The sequence below is a fragment of the Anabrus simplex genome, chromosome 1 (genome assembly GCF_040414725.1).
Source record: "Anabrus simplex isolate iqAnaSimp1 chromosome 1, ASM4041472v1, whole genome shotgun sequence".
In the NCBI taxonomy this organism is placed as follows: Eukaryota; Metazoa; Arthropoda; class Insecta; order Orthoptera; family Tettigoniidae; genus Anabrus; species Anabrus simplex.
In genome coordinates, this window is record NC_090265.1 from 1,080,571,971 (window position 1) to 1,080,591,615 (window position 19,645).

The 19,645-nt window shown below is 38.4% G+C and overlaps 1 protein-coding gene across 1 annotated transcript in view; it reads left to right on the plus strand.

Moving 5' to 3' along the window:
- Window positions 1-19,645, plus strand: part of Cubn (Cubilin) — an 882,604-nt gene that overhangs the window by 682,185 nt on the left and 180,774 nt on the right. The window contains exon 55 of the mRNA XM_068225286.1: window positions 681-875. Coding sequence (XP_068081387.1) covers window positions 681-875 — 195 coding nt within the window. The remainder of the gene's footprint in view (window positions 1-680; window positions 876-19,645) is intronic.

Below are 19,645 nucleotides of genomic sequence, written 5' to 3' on the forward strand. Positions count from 1 at the left end.
GTATATATGTGTTTATGTTCAAAAATATTTTAAAACCCAAACAAGAAGGAAACAAAAACAAGTTTTATTTCTCTCTGTTGCTCCATAATGCACATCATAGAAGTAAGTTTTTCAAAAGTATATATTTTTTTAATACTCCTTTCAGTTGGAAATTTGAATTTTGGTACTGGACTCATATACAACTTTGTTTTCCTTATCTGCAAAGTTCTTATTGGAAAGTTGGGCAATCAAGGGTAAGATCATTACAATTCTGAAAACTCTGTTTGACTGCTGGGGACCGAGCTCAATAGCTGCAGTCACTTAAGTGCGGCCGGTATCCAGTATTTGAGAGATAGTGGATTCGAACCACACTGTCAGCAGTCCTGAAGATGGTTTTTTAATGGTTTCCCGTTTTCACACCAGGAAAATCCTGGGGCCGTGGCCGCCTCCTTCCCACTCCTAGCCCTTTCCTGTCCCACTGTTGCCATAAAACCTATCTGTGTTGGTGCATTATAAAGCAACTTGTAAAATAAAATGACTGCTGGGGAATGTAAAGTTTACTACTGTACCACTAAGAAAAGTTATCAATTTAAAATTTTGTTAATGTTGTATGTGTTTTCATGTGTTTAGTACAAATAAATAAAGAATGAACTCTATTTTCTAGTCTCTATCTATGTTCATATTATTTATTTCTGTTTCAGCCTACCAGGGTTGCCGGTATGATAACGTGACAATATATATTTTAGATTATTATTCACATTCATTCCATAAAATCGGTGAATACTGTGGAATAAATGCTCCTCCAGAATTTTCAGCCATGGGTGCTTTCTCACTTGTGTTTGTGACAGACAGCTGGGGTCGTTTTGATGGATTTGTGCTCAGATTTGAAGCCATAAGTAAGTATCCTTATATTTATTATGATGTTATGTTAAATTTATGGTTAATATATGAGACCTCTAGTTGCATGTTGTAAAATTTTTCAGTAGAGCCAGAAAACTATTTCCGATTGTGTTATACTAGACAAGAATACATTTCACCCATTAAAAATAGTACAAAAATTAATGCTTTTTATAGACATTATGATTAATAATCACACATAATTCCTTCCTTGGTTATTTGCATTTTTAATTGACACATGGCTAATTTTGGAACTAACCATGGGAAAGTTTTCCAATTTTGGAACTAATAACAAGCAAGGTTACAGGTTGTTACTCCCAAATGAATAAGAAATAATTGCTTAAGTGTTCAGAATACTTAAATATGGTTTGCCAATATTATGACAGTTATAAGACACATACAATTGTCACTACAGTTGCTTGAAAAAAAATTAAATTCCTACACATTGTCTGCATTTTCCACCATAGTTGCATAATACTCTTCATTGGCACTACCTTCAGCATCTTCATTGTCTCCCAGCTGCAGAACATTTTCATAGAATGCAAGGGATTTGATGCTTTTCCAGTCAGCCTCAAAATGTTTCTCTAACAGCTTCTCAACATCTCTAAGTTTGAGTGGATTAACAGTAACACCACCAGCGACAATAACAGTTGGTGACACATTTTGCAAACTCTTTCCTCTCTAAGTGACACTTCTGAGGACTCCAAAATCTGACCTGTAATGCAGTTCCCCCGAAACTATGACACCATTTTTATATCATTGAAGTGAAAACTGCTTTGAAGGAGTGAACTTAAAATGTCATTGTCCTGCAGGTTTTATAACATTTTCAGCCACTGATTTCCAGTCATAAACTGTACACTGTGCCCCCAAATGAATAGTAGTCCCATGTTCAGAGAAGATTTCAAGATATTTCTGAGGTTCTGCAATTACTTCATGGGAGTGAATGACTTTCTCGATCCTAGCAAACACTCTATCCAGGGTGAAGGAATGAATGAGGAATGGGAAAAATTACCTCAATCTTCTGAATGTTCGCTGGAGCAGACTTTAGAAGCCAGAATGAAGGCATAGTCATTGTAGTAGTGTTCTTGTTCAGGCCACCGCACCCGTCAGAAGCTAATCACAAAGTTGTGATATTGTTGTAGTCTGTATTACAAAGAGTATGCTACACAGCAGATGAAATTGTACTGGAACCCTTTGAAAATTCTGATTCATTCCAGTGGTAAATTAATAAGTTTTCTCTATTGAGTGGAGCTTTTGAATGTCCTTTCACAGCAGTGAAATTATATTGATGTAACTGACGACTATAATAGGCCACTTGATCTGGTACTCTCGGCAAAAGGTTATTTTACTGGCAATCGAACAACATTGTCAGTAATCGATCAATTTCCTCTCTCAGTGGAGCATAAAAAGCTTTTGCTTTTAAACTGTGTATTCTCTTTTGTGTTATTAGTTCATTCTTCTTGTTTGCATCTGCTTCCTGCTTCATTTTTTCTGTTAATTCTATGCAAGTAGAGCATACTTCTGTGCAAGGTGTACCAAATCCAATATTAAAACATTTGTTGAATATGCCTTGGAAGTAGCTTTCTTTCACATGTGGGCCAATGACCTTCAATGTTAGGCCCCAGGGGGATCTCTTCCCGCATCGCGCTCACTTTTTCTCTCCCTGGCCGCCTTCTGCGTGACGTCATGTGATATGAGACAGCGCTCGCCCTTCCTGCTGACACGTATTACCACTACAGTCTAAAATGGTCATAACTTCTGAACCATTCATGTAAATAATGTCCTGACCAGGTTATTCTAATCCTTATAAAATACTGGAGGAGGTCAAACAATTTATTTTGATGAGGAACCCGAGGATAATATCAAAATAATTTAATTTTAAGGAGTTATATTTTTTACCGCGGACTGTTGCATAAAATTGCTTCTAGAGGGCAGCCGGTTGGAAATAGGTTATGTGCCATCGTGGACTTTTTTGTAGAGGTTTCTATGCTCTACATTTCGTATGCTTACACTTGGGGTCTATCGTTGATGGTTCACGCAGTGTAAGCCAAGGAAGCAAGTGACCGACCGCCTGCCCGACATTTTTATCTCTTTCTACGTATTTACTGTATATCGGATCACGGATACATAATACTTTTATAGTGGTTCACTACATGAACAGTGTTCGTGTTGTCAGTATCTGAAGTAGAACCACTGTACTGATTAAAATGCAGTCAGGCACATAAAAGCATTCCCGTGCTACAAAATTACGGCACCTCGACTCTCAAAAAACCGTAAATGTTGTTAGTGAGACATAACACAAATAACATTATTATTATTTTGCATATTATAAAGACAATAACGACAACCATCATAGCCAATTAGTTTGCTACTGTGATGGCATAACAATGCTTCCTCGTCAGCAATGCTTGGTTGTTGAAACGTTTTGTTATAAACTCTTAAATATCTCCATTATTACAGCTCGTACGGTAAAAAGGTGTCAGATATAAAGACTGAATAAAAATCATGTTTTCTATAATTATTGTTATATGCTAATAGCCGGGTTGAGTAGCAACTCAAATGGTAGAGCGCTGGCCTTCTTAGCCCAACTTAGCAGGTTCGATCCTGTCTCAGTCCGGTGGTGAAGGTGCTCAAATACATAGTTAGTGGGACGTAAAATCCAATAACATTAACATTATTATGTGCTAATAACTTATATTTCTGAATATATTTCGAAGCTCGTGAAATAATACAGTATCCGTGATCCGATATATAGTAAATACGAAGAAAGAGACAAAAATGTTGTGCGAAAAGAGACCTGTTTCTGGATCTCGGTTATTTCAAAAGGGGGCCTCACACATCCCAGTCATGAGTAGTTAAATAATATAGCCCAGTTCGAAATTTCATATGGTGTGTTTCACGGTAAGACTGTATCCAGATGCAAAAACGTAATGAAAACTCTTATTTCTATTATTTAGTCAACATTTCTAATATTCCATGACAAAATAATTTGTCTCTACGTAAGGACCAGGACATTTATTAGGATATGGCATTTTAATGCAAAGAGTAAGGAGCTAGCACTGAGAAAATATGCCAATAAGAAGGCTAAGCTTTGGGCTGGTTCATCAAGTAATTAAGTCTCCTGATATGTACGTTTTAATAATTTAATATAATTCCATAAAGATGTCCATATGATGTATATTTTCCTATGCCATTTGATATAAACATTTACTTCATCAGGAAATAAATTAATTATTTTGAGTTGCATGGCAATATTTTATTTTTTATCGTATTATATGTCATGTATTTGATAGTTGATGTTCTACCTGCTCAGCACGTGACAAAATTTAACGCATTTTCATGTTTTTAAATCTGTTGGAAGTGCCGTTACGTATCAAATCGGACTAAACCAGACTATTATTTGATGAAAGATTGAGAAGATGTTTCACAGGCACGAGAAATCACAGGCTTACTGTACTGCGACTGTGTACCTTACTCGCTATCGTTCATATCCCGTGATGTCATAGCGCTCCGGCCAATGGAAGCTTCAACCACCGGAGTAGCCTACCTTTTATTCCAGTTACCTTGGTTAGGCCCCTTAAAACAACAAGAAGCAGCATCATCATCATCATCATCATCTTTTACATGTAAATCTGGATTATTCAATACTGAGGTCACTACTGTGGTATATACGTTCCTTAGTTTTACTTCTGCAGTAATGTGACTCAATATTTTTCAACTAATATTTTCACTGCTGCCAGTCTATGACTAAAGGAGTGTGAGTGATGGTCTCTCCCACGTGTCTCAGAGGGCACTTTTCCTGTTTTGCAGAATCATGAAACAGCACCCTGTACTCTATATTTGGTAAGTCCTAGCACATTCAAGAATGTTTCAAAGCAAACTGGAAGCTTAGTGTCAGAACTTTTCTTTGAGATGTAATATTTAATTGTTATCTGTTTTCATTCTCTTGTACCTTCTGTGCTTCACCTTTCTGGATACCTTGCATTAGTGTGTTTTAATAAAAAAACATCTTGGTTCAGTTTATCTCGATGGCCATAGAAACATTGCTTAAAAATGTATGATGTCCATCTTATTTAGAGATGTACACTGGAATGCGGATTTTTTGTGTTGGCATCTTGGTTTTTTAGGAGGTCCCCAATCATCATATCTGACATGCAAATAAACAAAAACAACCTTTCGTAAGACATAATAAGTATAATAATAACAAATGTTTCCTAGATTCCATTGTCAATTTTATGCAACACCAGAAACTTAACCTTCAATATTACAAAGCACATATTACTCAATAATACACACCTTTCCAATTTATCTCTGTTTCTTTTTCATCCTTTAGGCTTTCTAGTCCTCTTTGTTTCTCTCTGGCTCACACAGCGAAGGAGAAATATCCATATTGTAGAACAAACTCTAAGTAAATGTATCAAAACAGAACAGTCTACTAACACAACACTTGAGCAAACAAACAACAGCCAACCAGCTGATGTCATCAGTGTCACTAACATTGGTTTATGTAAAATCATTATGCAGGAGTTCAAAGGTCATAAGAATACTACTCTATCTTTGTAATAAACGTTATTTTACCATTGAGAAATTTTAAAGTGTTGCTATACATCCATTTAAATGATCGAACATTTATTGTACATCATGTAGTCAACAATAATATCCAGTAAGAACATCTAGCTACTTGCCATTGACTGGCATCACTGATAATAATGGTGCCCTCCATATGGCAGGCCTCGGAACTAATACATGGCCGCTTTTGGAAATAATAATGTAGACGTTGTTGAGAAGCGTGTCTACAAATAATAATAATAATAATAATAATAATAATAATAATAATAATAATAATAATAATAATAATAATAATAATAATAATAATAATAATAAACTCAGAAAATAATAAAATAATATTGACACTTAATAATATGAATAGGGAAAACAGTAAAATATCCAAAGTAGCAGTGGTTACACATCTAATCTTGGAAATACAACGGTAGACTAAATTGAGCCATATGCAAGGGAACGCTTACGTGCAGGAACCCTGTTGAGGTCCATGGGAAGGTATGCCATTATGGGGAAGAAAAGGTTCGCGATCATCCACCTCAAAACTCAAATATATTTTAAATAACAAATGAAAAATTACAAGAAACAAAGTTAAATGACAGAGCAGCTGATACTTAACTCACAAACCTAGGATGTTTAAAAAGACTTTAACAAAAGATACAGATCCGCTAAACCAAAACGAAAACTTAATTGGGATAGTTAAGTAAATTTGTAAAACTCAAGGTTTAACACCAAATTGAAATTAGTGACGACTGGAATCTAGGGCAAACTCCGACACATTGAATTTCAAACATAGAAGATCACATTAAATGAGAAAATACCAAAACACTAGAAGGAATTAAATAAAATCAACCTAATTGAAAAACAGAAATAGCACTTTGCAAGAAAAGGGAAGAGCTTCCCAAGGGGAACTAGGCCCCAAGCGCGAACGTTCGCTAGGGCGGTCGGGTAGAAATGATGCCAAGAACTCGCATCGCAATCGCAAAGCCGGCAGAAGGCCGGAAATGGCCAGATCACAATAAACCAATAGGACACCGAATTCTCTAGATTCCCATTTTTTGCCAATTGGAAAGGTCATTATTTTGGCCAATCCAGTTGCATGACCATGTATGGTCATTCCTAACTTGCTGAAACAAGAGGAATTGCATCACCTAAACTCTCCATGTGCAATACCTACAGTTCCAAAAGTTATGTACCGCATGTATTTAAAGCACAATATTACAGTTTTGACATACAGAATACACCATGACCGAGCACAATAGCTGCAGTCGCTTAAGTGCGGCCAGTTTCCAGTAATCGGGAGAGAGTAGGTTCGAGCCCCACTGTTGGCAGCCCTGAAGATGGTTTTCAGTGGTTTCCCATTTTCACACCAGGCAAATGCTGGGGCTGTACCTTAATTAAGGCTACGGCCGCTTCCTTCCACTTCCTAGGCCTTTCCTATCCCATCGTCGCCATAAGACCTATCTGTGTCGGTGCGATGTAAAGCAAATGAAAAAAAAATTTAGGTATGTCCTGCTACCATATGCAATAGTAGACTGTACTATCTGCAACTGTCTGGCTGAGGGTTGGGCGGCAGTTACCAAACCTGAGAGACTAAGGGAGAACCAATGGCTATGGGCAGAGGAATTCATCCCTAGGGAGTTTGTTGAAGCCTTTGCGTGGGAAATGGCACATAAACAGGAAGATGTGGCAGGTGACTACTAAAGGCTAAAAGAGATAACTCTGACAGAAAATCTTCTCTCACGTTAGGCCTAGCAAATCAGTTGGAAAGGAATTGCAATCACTTTCAAAACTTATAGGAGCCTCAGATGCAAACAAAAAATTCAGAGCAGACAACAGCACCTGCAGATCCACGCCAGGTATGATGGCTTACAGCCTGATGATAGGCCGACGGGCTGGGTGATGGAGATAGTTGAGGTGCTGGCTTTCTGACCCCAACTTGGCAGGTTTGATTCTGGCTCAGTCCGGTGGTATTTGAAGGTGGTCAAATGCATCAACCTCGTGTCGATAGATTTACTGGCACATAAAAGAACTCCTGTGGGAAAAATTTCCAGCACCTCGGCATCCCCCAAAATCATAAAAGTAGGTAGTGGGATGTAAAGAAAATCATAATATTATTATTATGATGATAGGCCAGGCCTTGCGAGTGTGCAACATTCTAGGAGAAGACAGTGTACTCGAATAGGAACAATTAGTGTACTGAGTTTGACTGGGAAATGTGAAGTGGACATCACGGATAGAAGGAAAATACTTATCCTGGGACTGAGTGAAACTAAATGGAAAGGTGAAGGGAAGAAGGAATTGAGGAAGAACCACGACCGACTTGATGCGTTGCTCTAGCTAGCTTTTTTCCGGCCTTGACAATCGAGTCAACGTAGTGTAATTGGAGTAGTTTCATTGCTCGACATGTGGCACTGGCAGCCTAAGATTTTGCAGTAGAAATGCATACTCCTCTATGGAAAAGGTATTGACTTTGATTTCCAATTTATCATAATTTAGAGGTATGGAGAATGTTACAAAGATTAATACTGTTGAAATGATTAATCCTAAAGGCTACTTTCTTTGATATTTATCAAAATAACATCATGAAATAAAACTGCAGAGATATGGAGTAGTCCAACGGATGTTCCTTAACTGTGAGGAATAATAGTAATCACTTTTATTATCCATAGCATTTAGAGACATAACAGAACTTACTACAATATTTTTGTCTTCTGATGTTAATCTTGAGATGTTTTAATTTTGTGTGGCTATTTCTAGCCGAGTGCAGCCCTTGTAAGGCAGACCCTCCGATGAGGGTGGGCGTCATCTGCCATGCGTAGGGAATTGCGTGTTATTGTGGTGGAGGATAGGTCTTGAGATTATTGTGCAATTAGAGTTTTAAAAGTTCTTTGGTTTATGGATAAGATAAATATTTTGACTCAAAGATGTTTAAATTTTAATTTCAATATATAGTTTCAGATTACATTTCATTCATACCTTGCACTAGAATCTAAAATAAAAATTCAGTGAGAGAAAGGTATTTCGAGTAAATACTAGGTAAAGTGAGACTCCATGGCTCAGACGGCAGCGCGTCTCACCGCTGGATACCGTGGTTCAAATCCCCGTCACTCCATATGAGATTTGCGCTGGACAAAGCGGAGGCGGGACAGGTTTTTCTCCGGGTACTCCGGTTTTCACTGTCGTGTTTCATTCCAGCAACACTCCCCATTCTCATTTCATAGCATCTATCAGTCATTAATAAATCACTTTGGGAGTGGCGACCCCATCGTACTAATAGCCTGTATCTGCTTCATTCATTACATCCCTGACCTGGTCATTGGCTGAAAAACAGGTTGTAGGTTTTTAAATAACTGGAGGTTCAACCTATACGGAACAATGAAATTTTTATCTTTAAAGGTTGTAGGTTTTCATTCACTAGGTAAAGTGTTCATTGCACAGGTAACGCTTAGCTTCATACATTAGCCTTACTGTCATAACAGTAATAGTTCCTACTTGTCAGTGTTTAAATGGTAATGTTCAGTTTATCTTGGATAAAAATGTGTTGTGTTGCTGTCATGTGACAAATATGACTCCGCCTAAGGGATTATTCAATGAAAGAAAATTTTGGAGTAATAAATACCTGAAAATAGAAATGAAAAACTAAGATGAAAGCTCTAATTCAAGGGTGGTTGTAGGGAGCTATAATACAAACTTAGGTGTTTCCGCCTTCCCTCTGCTGGTAATGTCATTTCTGCTTCAGGCATTTCTTCACTTTATGCTAGTTGTTCTACAGTGAAACTGACATTTGTACCTTCATGAGGCTGTTGAACAGCTTTCATCAGGATTTTTAAAATGATAAGCAGCTTCAAATCTTTTGCGTTTCTTGTTTAAGGGTGGTGCGGTTCTAGTCAGTTTTCATCTAGGACTTTTGGTACTAGTCACCTTATTACTAGGATAGTTAGGGAACACTGATGTCACAGAGCCTTTCTTTAGTACTCTTCTACTTTTGCCTACAAATGAATAGTCATGTTTTTGAAATGAAGGCTACAGACAACAGAAGAAGCAGAATTAGTGTTAGGGACAAAGTTATCACAAGAATTCGCTTTGAGCTACACCTTAGTTTTGTCGTGATCTGCAGGGAATTTGTGAAATAATAGTGTCCCTTTGCTCTTTTTCCTGTTCAAAGTACAAAAAAGCACACAGTAATACATGTTCGAATATTTCCAAACACAGTTAAAGAAGAACAAATCACTACACTACACAATTTTAAAAAAAATTTAGTGCATACATTAGGATTGTTTAGGGTGAAGCTACAGCGAGAAATCACTTTGAGCCACTCATTACATTTGTTCTTGTCTGCATGAAATTTCTATTCGAAGTACAAAAAGGCGCACAACAATATCACATATTCCAAAATTTGTAAACACAGTTTACAAAATCTAATCACCACTCCACACACACACAAAAACTAATTAGCTCATAACTATCAACTCTCAATAGTTTCTTATTCAGAATTCTAAGAGATGTCCCTCTTCTGAATGTGTTGAACACATTATCAATACTTACGACAGCAGAACAATATAAATGAAACTGGAAATGTGGTAATTTGCAGTATACAGCTTCCTGTCAGTGACTTGGGTAGCCAATACTTCAACAGCATTATAGTGAAACGTAACAATTACATCTTTATGCTGGGCTTCACAAGCATTTGTAAAGGCCAGTATAAGGTACGCAGAGAAGGATCCGGTCGGCCATGGAAGAAGTATACACGCTACTGGAATGGTAACAACTGAGAGATGAGAAATGGAGTAGGATCATATCGGCAAAGAAGATTCCAAAAGCCGATTTTTACGTCTGCAACATCTTTAGTTTTGGGGATATAAGTATCCTCATACAAAGAATTCAACTTCTTCTTCACTTCTTTCCACCCCTCTCCCTCCTTAAATGCACTTTCCGGAAACAATAAATATGTGTTTCTTTATTTTTAAAGGAGATTCAAAATACCGACTTCCACGTCTGTAACATCATCAGTTTCTGAGATATAAATATCCTCATTTTTCACCCCCCCCCCCCCTCCAAGTCAATTTTCCAAAAACAAATAAATATGTGTTTCTTCATTTTTAAAGAAGATTCTAAATACTAATTTTCATGTCTGTAACATCTTTAGGTTTTTTTTAGATATAAGTCATTATCATCAGCCAATTCTATCATTACATAATGTGCCCTCTTGAACTGGTGAACTCAGGTAAGTCTGTAGCAGAACTCTCCAGGTGGAATGGTCTTGAGCAGTTCTTTGCCAGGTAGCACCAGCTATTCTCTTGATTTCTTTGTCCCATCTGTCTAGTGGTCTTCCTCTAGGCCTCTGATGTTCTCTTGGACTCCATTCTAAGTGTCTAAGTATAAGTATCCTCATACAAATAATTCAAATAATTTTCATTTCTTTCAACTCCCACCCTCATAAGTCATTTTCTGAAAACAAACAAAATATGTGTATCTTTATTTTTGAAGGTGATTCCAAATACCTATTTTTAAGTTTGCAACACCTTTAGTTTTTGGGATATAAGTATACAGTGAAACCTTGGATTGCGAGTATAATTTGTTCCGGCAACATGCTCATAATCCAAAGCGCTCGTATATCAAAGCAAGTTCTCCCATAAGAAACAATTGAAACACAGATGATTCGTCCACGACACAAAAATATTTATTCGGATACCATTTCTGAAACATAAAACAAATTAAAGTGCACTTTTCCTTACAATAGAATCATTGTTGGTGTGAGGGAGATGAGAGATGACATGAGAAGAGAAGAGTTACTGTGTAGCACAAATTTCACTAACAGAATCACTGCTATCTGTTGGCTCACTGGAATTGTTTTCTTTTCGTGCAACTTTAAAAAGGAACCTGTCCAATGACTGTTGCTTTTGACTCTTTTTCAGGATTTCACAAAAATGTGACATTGTATCGTCATTAAACTGATTCATCGCTCGCACTGCTAAAGCCTTATTCGGGTGGTGTTTTTCTACAAAATTTTGCACAGTTTCCCACATTTTGCACTGCTCCCGAATCTCAGTTGAAGTGAGAGATTCCATTGACTTTTCCTCCTCCTCTTCCCCAGACAACATCTCCATAACCTCTTCCTGTTGTTCGCGATGCAGGTCCATCAGTTCGTTGGTGGTCAGTTACTGGCTATGATCTTCCACCAACTCTTGAATGTCCACGTCATTCACCTCCAGTCCCATAGTCTTCCCTAAGGACACAATTTCATTGACAATCGGCGGCTCATTGTCACCAACAATCCCCTCAAAGTCACTTTTCAAGAACACAGTCAGGCTACAGCTTTCCACAAGCGGAAGTGAGAGTTCTCTTGATGACTCCATTCCAGACTTTATCAGTGATCTTCAGGCAGTTCACGATGGGGAAATGATTTCTCCCAAACTCTCGAAAAGTGAGGCTTGTTCCTTCGGTCACTTCAAAGTATCGCTGAAATAGTGCTTTGGTGTATAGCTTCTTGCAGTTAGAAATGACTTGCTGATCCATAGGATGGAGTAGTGGAGTGGTGTTGGGAGGAAGGTACTTAACCTTAACGAACTCGAATTCCTTCAGTAAATCGTCCTTAAGGCCTCAAGGCCTGAAGGATGAGCAGGAGCATTGTCCATAACCAGCAAGACTTTGTGCAGCAGATTATTTTCTGAGAGGTATTTCTTCACTACAGGATCAAAGACCTCGTTCATCCATTCAACAAACGAACAGGGGAGGGGAAATCTTAGGCACACATGACGCTCGTATTGCAAAACTTCACTCGCTTGTCAAGTTACAATTTATTTAAAATGTTTGCTCGTCTTGCAAAACACTCGTAGACCAAGTTACTCGCATTCCGAGGTTTCACTGTACACATACAGAGAATTAAACTAATTCCCTTAAGTGGATTTTCTGAAAACAAAGAAATACATATTTTTAATTTTTAAATGAGACTCCAAATACCAGTTTTCAGCTCTGTAACATCTTCAGTTTTTGAGACATCACTATCCTAATAAAAATAACTCAACACCCTTTTCAGTCCTTTTCACCCTTCCTTAACACGTTCACTGCGTATTAGCAGAGCATGACATACCTGCTAACCTGAGCAAAATATTTGTGTGGGACTCTTTAAAAGTTGTAATTATCGACGTTTTGTACGTTGGTAGGATGAGTTCTATTTCTCTATTACAGAATTTGAAAAACAAAAATGAAACACTTTGGCTAATAGAAGTGATCAGTATAACAACAAGAATGAAACCCTGTAGGTAACACAAGTGATAAATCAATGTAACAACAATCAGTCTTTCTTTAGTGAACAGTGGGAACTACAAAAATGGCAATAATGTAAAACTATAAATGAAGAGAATGACCATCTAGAAGTCAAACTTATCCCATGATCAGTACTTATAACCCTGATATTGCCTAAAACAAGGCGTTAGGCAAAAACCCGGAAAGCCCAGGCAAGCTGAACATCCAAAAATGGAGTCCTTCCTGATTTTGTACTTTTTGCTGCAAAGTCTGCATCATTTTCTCTACGTCTTGTTGTTCAGTGCTTTAGGCAAGTACTCTGGCAAGTGAATTGCATGACACTGTTCACTTTCTACTGATTCTGGTAGCAAGTTCGAAACTATCTCCAAGTGAAAGTCATGGGGATCAAATTTCTTTTCTCTGCAGTACATGTTGTACAGGAAATGCACATTATTCAACATCATATGAAATATATGTATCCCCCAGTTTCTTGTACCAATGAATTGATTTATGGGTCTGTGGATAATAGGCCAACATCTGATCCTGCCTATCAACACCCTTCATATGTTTGTTATACTCCACAACCATTTTGGGCTTAATTTTCTTCTGTCCACACTTATTTGTTGTCTCAACCAAATCACCTTCATATTCACTGGAGATCACAAGAACATCTATTTTGTCTTTCCACTTACTAACACATATCCCTTCCTGTGTGTAACGGTTGATCACTTCACCCTTCTTCAACCATTTGGCTACAACTTCTGGTGGGTTTCTCTTCCTCTTTGCTTGCAGAGTTCCAGTACAGTAGGCCTGCTTTTGGAGAAGCTCTTCTGTAAGGCTAACAGAGTTGTAACATTTATTCATGAAGAGAGAATGGCCTTTTCCTTCCAGCCCTGCCAGCAACTTGTTCACCACTTTCGCAGCATGCTCCTGACTACTAACCTCAGGAACTTTACTGCCACCGTATATATGAATTGCACAGATAAGGCCATTCAGCCGAGCCGAAACATACAACTTCATACTACATTTATGGCGTTTGCCTTGAATATATTGTTTCCATCACAACTGACATCTCCACAACACCATACTCTCATCTATGGAGAGCTCGCGGGATGGGTGACTCAGTTCTTTCATTTTACACTTAAGAAAATGGAAATTGCAACACCATGAAGGCACTGGTCGTTTGTGTTGATTTTCAAGATATGGAACAATGCCATGTAGGTATGTAAACGATCGAAGTTTCAGACCCATTGGATTGTTGCTACAGGTCTCCCCACATGATTGGTCGTGGAGGAATTAACTCCAGTATACGGACTCTGGTGTAGCGTAGTTGACTTGCAGTCTGTGCAGTGAAGTGTTCCCCGTCAAAATTGCCTTGATGACAGAGAAGAGCACACTATCAACAACTGTCGCTGCACGTTTGGCCGACAGGCATCTACGGTACAACATGTATGGTAGCAGTGGTCAAATGAAGGTACCCACACTTGTAGACCTGGCACAGGTCCAGCGCGACAGACAACTGTGAGAGAGGATCACCGCCCGGATGGAACCCCATGCAACAGCAGCGCAAATTCAAGCAGCTGTGGCACCCCACGTTACACAACAAACAGTTGGTAATCGCCTGCGTGCAGCTGGCTTACGAGCCCGTGTTTCTGCAGAAGGTGTTCCATTGACCCCACAACAGCAATGTGTAAGGCTGGCCTGGTGTCGAGAAAGATCGAAGTGGGTCGACGAATGGCATAGGGTCGTCTTTAATGATGAATCGCGCTTCTGTCTTGCCCCCAGTAATCGCCAGAATCATTTGCGCCAACGTACCGGGAAGAGGGACCGCCCAGATCTATTGTCGAGAGGCACACAGGGCCAACACCAGGCATTATGGTCTGGGGAGCTATTGGCTTTAATGTGAAATCACAATTAGTGCTTGTTGAGGGCACTATGACTGCTCGACAGTACGTTGATAGGGTACTCAATCCAGTGGTTGTCCCTATGATGGCGAACATTGCTAATGGGATGTTTCAGCAGGACAATGCCCGGGTTCACACTGCATGCATCTCCAGAGAAGCTCTCCACGACATCACAACCTTAGAATAGCCCGCCAGATCCCCAGACCTCAGTCCTATTGAGCATGTGTGGGACACGATGGGTCGACAACTGGCCAACCGTCCTCAGCCACCCACAACTCTGGAACAACTGACCCATGCAGTGCAGCAAGCATGGGCCACAATTCCTCAGGAAGCGATCTAGGGCCTTATTGACTCCATGCCTCGACAAATTCATCAATGTATTGCAGCTCGTGGTGGGCACATCTTGTATTGATTGTTGTCCAAACTTGCGGTCAGAGGGACCTGAAAGTGTAATCATCGAATCACAACCAAACACTCGTCCTGCATGTTCAATTGCAGTAATGTAGCACCACTCCTTCTAGGTGTTGCAATTTCCATTTTCTTCAGTGTATTATTGAAATAATACATAATTGGGTGAATTTTGTAAATTGGATCACCCAAGGTTCGCTCTCTTTGGAAATGTAAACATCTCAGAAGCAATAAGAACCTATCTCTTGACATGAATTTTGAAAACGACAAGTTAAATAAGTAATGTTTCTTCCAGCAGTCATTTAATATGGTTCAGCTGAATCAATCCCATATGAAACACTATGCCTATGAAAGTTTTCATTTCATCAGCAGTGGTGTCCTTCTAATCACTGATTCTTGACCCTTTCCCTGTGCTCTCAAACAGAACGTACTTTGAATAGTCATTACATTCATCAGGAAGAAATTCAAAAAATTTGGGGGTTTGGGGGTGAAAGAAAGTTCAAAATAGCTAAAGGGAGTCGACTGCAGTGGGATCACTTCAAGAACTCTGTTGCCCGAAAACTGAAATTTTGGTATTGCAGAGGGTCGAGTAGAAAGCCACTTACTTGCACTAGCAGCTGCCGATACCTGTAGCGATTGTGGAGATTCTTCGCCTGGAGCAGTGAGTTGATTGTCTTCATGTGAAGGAACGTCAGCACTACCTTCAAGATTCCCACTGGTTTCATTCTCATCTGAACATTCCGACTCGATTTCTGAGTCGAAAAACTCCATCTCATCATCAGACTCATCTCCGATATCGTCAAGCAACATCACAATATCTCTATCATTACAGAACTGCCGAGACGGTATTCCTTCTGTTGAAGTGCGCCTCTTATTGGGTGGGTCTCGTGATGTTGAAGGAACCACATTGTCGGCCATCTGAAAAAAATATAAATAAAATGATCACGAGCATCATGACGCGGTCAAAAAATTACTGCAATTTTTTTCAAGTTACTTATAAATATGATGCAGGAATAAATGACAATTAGAAGTTCTTTCGTGTTATAGACATATATGATGCAAGAATAAATGACAATTACAAGTTCAGTTCTTTTACTGAACATATTGCAGTAGTGGAATTTATTTCAAAAGCGGAATCACTTGTAATTCTCTTGAAGTAATAATAAACAGAAAATGCAGTGTCTTACCTGGCATTGAAGTGATCTTGCCGCTCAAAGATCCCATAAACGAATGATGACGTATGACGACAACTCTGGAGAGGAAATAGCCGGGAAACAGAATACGCACGCGCAAATATGGCTACGGATGAATCTGCTGGTAGACTGGACTTACACTATGTGCGGGATGAATATCAGAGCCTTTCTTACCATGCAGGAAACCTGTGATCCACATTTCCTAGCAACTGTCCCATGATGTGCTAGGCGTGTGCTCTGCACGTGCTTATAAAGTAGCGTCATGCGCCCAGCGTGTGATCCGCACTGAATGTGTTAAGTGTTTTTTTCTGAAAACAAAAAATACATTGTTCTTTATTTTTTTTAATTAAAAATACCAATTTTCTAGTCTGTAACGTGTTAAGTGATGAGATGTTCTGTAGATATTCTCATTTTAAAAATTCACCCCCTTTTTCATTTCCCCTTAGGTGAATTTCCCAAAAACAAATTACCAAGGCTTTTTGCTTTTACAGGAGATTCCAAATACCAATTTTAACATCTGTAACAATTTACATTTCTGAGATATACTAGAGATGCAGGGTTTTTTTTAATTCACCACCTTTGTTACACCTGTTCACCCCCCCCCCCCCCCCATTAAATAGATTTTCCAAAACCAAAAAAATATGTGTTTCATTATTTTTAAAGAAGATTCCAAATACCAATTTTCATGTCTGCAACATCTTTAGTTTTTGAGATATAAGTACCGTATACTCATAAAATGTATCCAACCCCCTTTTCACCTTCTTCGTCCCCCTTAAGGGGATTTTCCAACATACATACATTATCATTATAGACTGTTATGCCTTTCAGCGTTCAGTCTGCAAGCCGCTGAGAATTTACTAAGCGTCGCCACAATCCTCGATTTGCAACTATCGTTGTGGCCTCATTTAGTTCTATACCGCTTATCTTTAAATCGTTAGAAACTGAGTCTAATCATCATTGTCTTGGTCTCCCTCTACTTCTCTTACCCTCCATAGCAGAGTCCATTATTCTCCTAGGTAACCTATCCTCCTCCATTCGCCTCACATGATCCCACCACCAAAGCCGGTTTATGCGTACATCTTCATCCATCGAGTTCATTCCTAAATTAGCCTTTATCTCCTCATTCTGAGTACCGTCCTGCCATTGTTCCCACCTGTTTGTACCAGAAATCATTCTTGCTACTTTCATGTCTGTTACTTCTAACTTATGAATAAGATATCCTGAGTCCACCCAGCTTTCGCTCCCATAAAGACCTGTTCTAGCTTTGTATCACCAATCTGACATTCAATTCTGTTTAATTTCTTACCTACTGACATAAATTTAGTCTTCGAGAGGCTAGTTTTCATACCATACTCATTGCACCTATTTTCAAGTTCCAAGATATTAGACTGCAGGCTTTCAGCACAGTCTGCCGTTAAGACCAAGTCATCAGCATAGGCCAAACTGCTTATTACATTTCCACCTAACTGAATCCCTCTCTGCCATTTTATACCTTTCAGCAGATGATCCATGTAAACTACGAACAGCAAAGGTGAAAGATTACAGCCTTGTCTAACCCCTGTAAGTGCCCTGAACCAAGAACTCATTCTACCATCAATTCTCACTGAAGCCCAATCGTCAACATAAATGCCTTTGTCGGTCGGTCGGTCGGTCGGTGGGTCGGTGTTAGTTTATATATATGTATCTACATATATATATATATAGATTAAGTACAGAATACAGGGTAATTACATTATATCTTCAAATTTCAAAATTTCAGAAGTGATCCAAATACATAAATAGTATTGATAAACAGTCTACGTGTTTAGGCCATACATTTTCTAGCATTCCACTACAATTTACGTATATTACACTGCTTCTGGGAGTCTTTGTTCAAACAAGAGCAAACCTGAAGGGGGTTCAGATTTATAATGCCTGTGTCGCAAATAGGGCATTCCTTTGTTGTTAGTATTTCTGTTGTGTTGAGGTGTTCAGTCAAACAATTATGACCCGTTATTAATCTGATATCGGCCACTTCTTTCTTCCTTTGTTTTCTGCCGATTATCATCTGGCCAATTTCTGAACAACATGTTGCTCTCAATACAATGCAATGTAATATTTTTTTGACTCACTAATTGACCTAACTTGAATAACTTGTATGCCATCTTTCTAAGAACTACTTGCTTAGTAATGGTGATATCTATTGTGTTGATCACATGACACTTGGTATTGTACAAGAAAGGCAGGTGTCAGTCAATAAGTTGAGACCCCACAAAGCTTGTTAGACTATGGAGTTATGTTTCTTAAAACATTACAAGTATGCATCTCTCATCTTGTAAGCTTCAGTTACTTTTTAATAATGAAAGCAAAACTGTCATTTGTGCGCCATTCCCGCGTCCAGGCATGGACGCAAGAGATCCAGACTAGCTCTAAGTACAACATTGATTCGATGGCTAAGATCTATGGGTTATGAGTTCTGTAAGAGAAAAACGCTCTGGTCGGTTAATGGCAGATTCTAACCAACGTTGGAAGACATCTCTTACCCGTTACCAGTTAGATACCATATCCATATTAGTCATTACAGAAATCGTTGTAGACTTAAGATAGTACGGTCTTACATCTAACACTTATTCTAGGAAGACATAGAAAGAGTAATGAGGTTCTAATATCCCACACTTATTAAACTATTAAGTCAGACAATAAAGGAAAATTCATCTTAAATTCAATCGAATGAATATTTCTTGAAGTAAATAACTCTGTATTATTCTTAAAGTCTGTGTTCATCACCAATGTTTCCAGAAAGTCATGTCATCTGACCTCTACTGAATCATTAATTCACAGTTCAGTGTCGTGACCTCGTTATATCAAAGATAAGAATGGTTGAACCTACGAAGTTACCGTAATATAAACGCATTCTAGGGCTCCATCGCTCCATTTTATAAGTCCTTTGGTCCCTCAAAACCGTAGAATATTAGAAGCAAAGTATTGTACAACACTAGGGAATTATTTATAAAATTAATGGTTTCATTCATAGGCAATTCACCTAATAAGTTTGGTGATATTGAATTAAATTAATATAAATGAAATTAAAACATTCGAGTGAATGGTACTGACAAGAAATGAACATTAAAATCAATAACTTTAAAGTGTTGGATGCATCCATTAAAATAAGAAATAAAGAAATTATATCAGTTACTATTTACAATGTTTCCGATTAAACTTTCTTGAGAAAAATAAAGAACGCATTTGGAATCGTCAAGTAAGTATTCAGATAAGGATTGGAGTCTATGTTGCCTTGATATCAGTTATTCTTTGAATAAATGTGAAATTTAGTTCATTAATACCTACTCCCTACTCATTAAAATGATGCATGTTATTTAAGTTACACTAAATGTTTGTATCCATACAGGTTAAAATTCTCAATGAAAATCATCACAATACTTTTCATGACCTGGATTGACTAGTACACCCTCATAT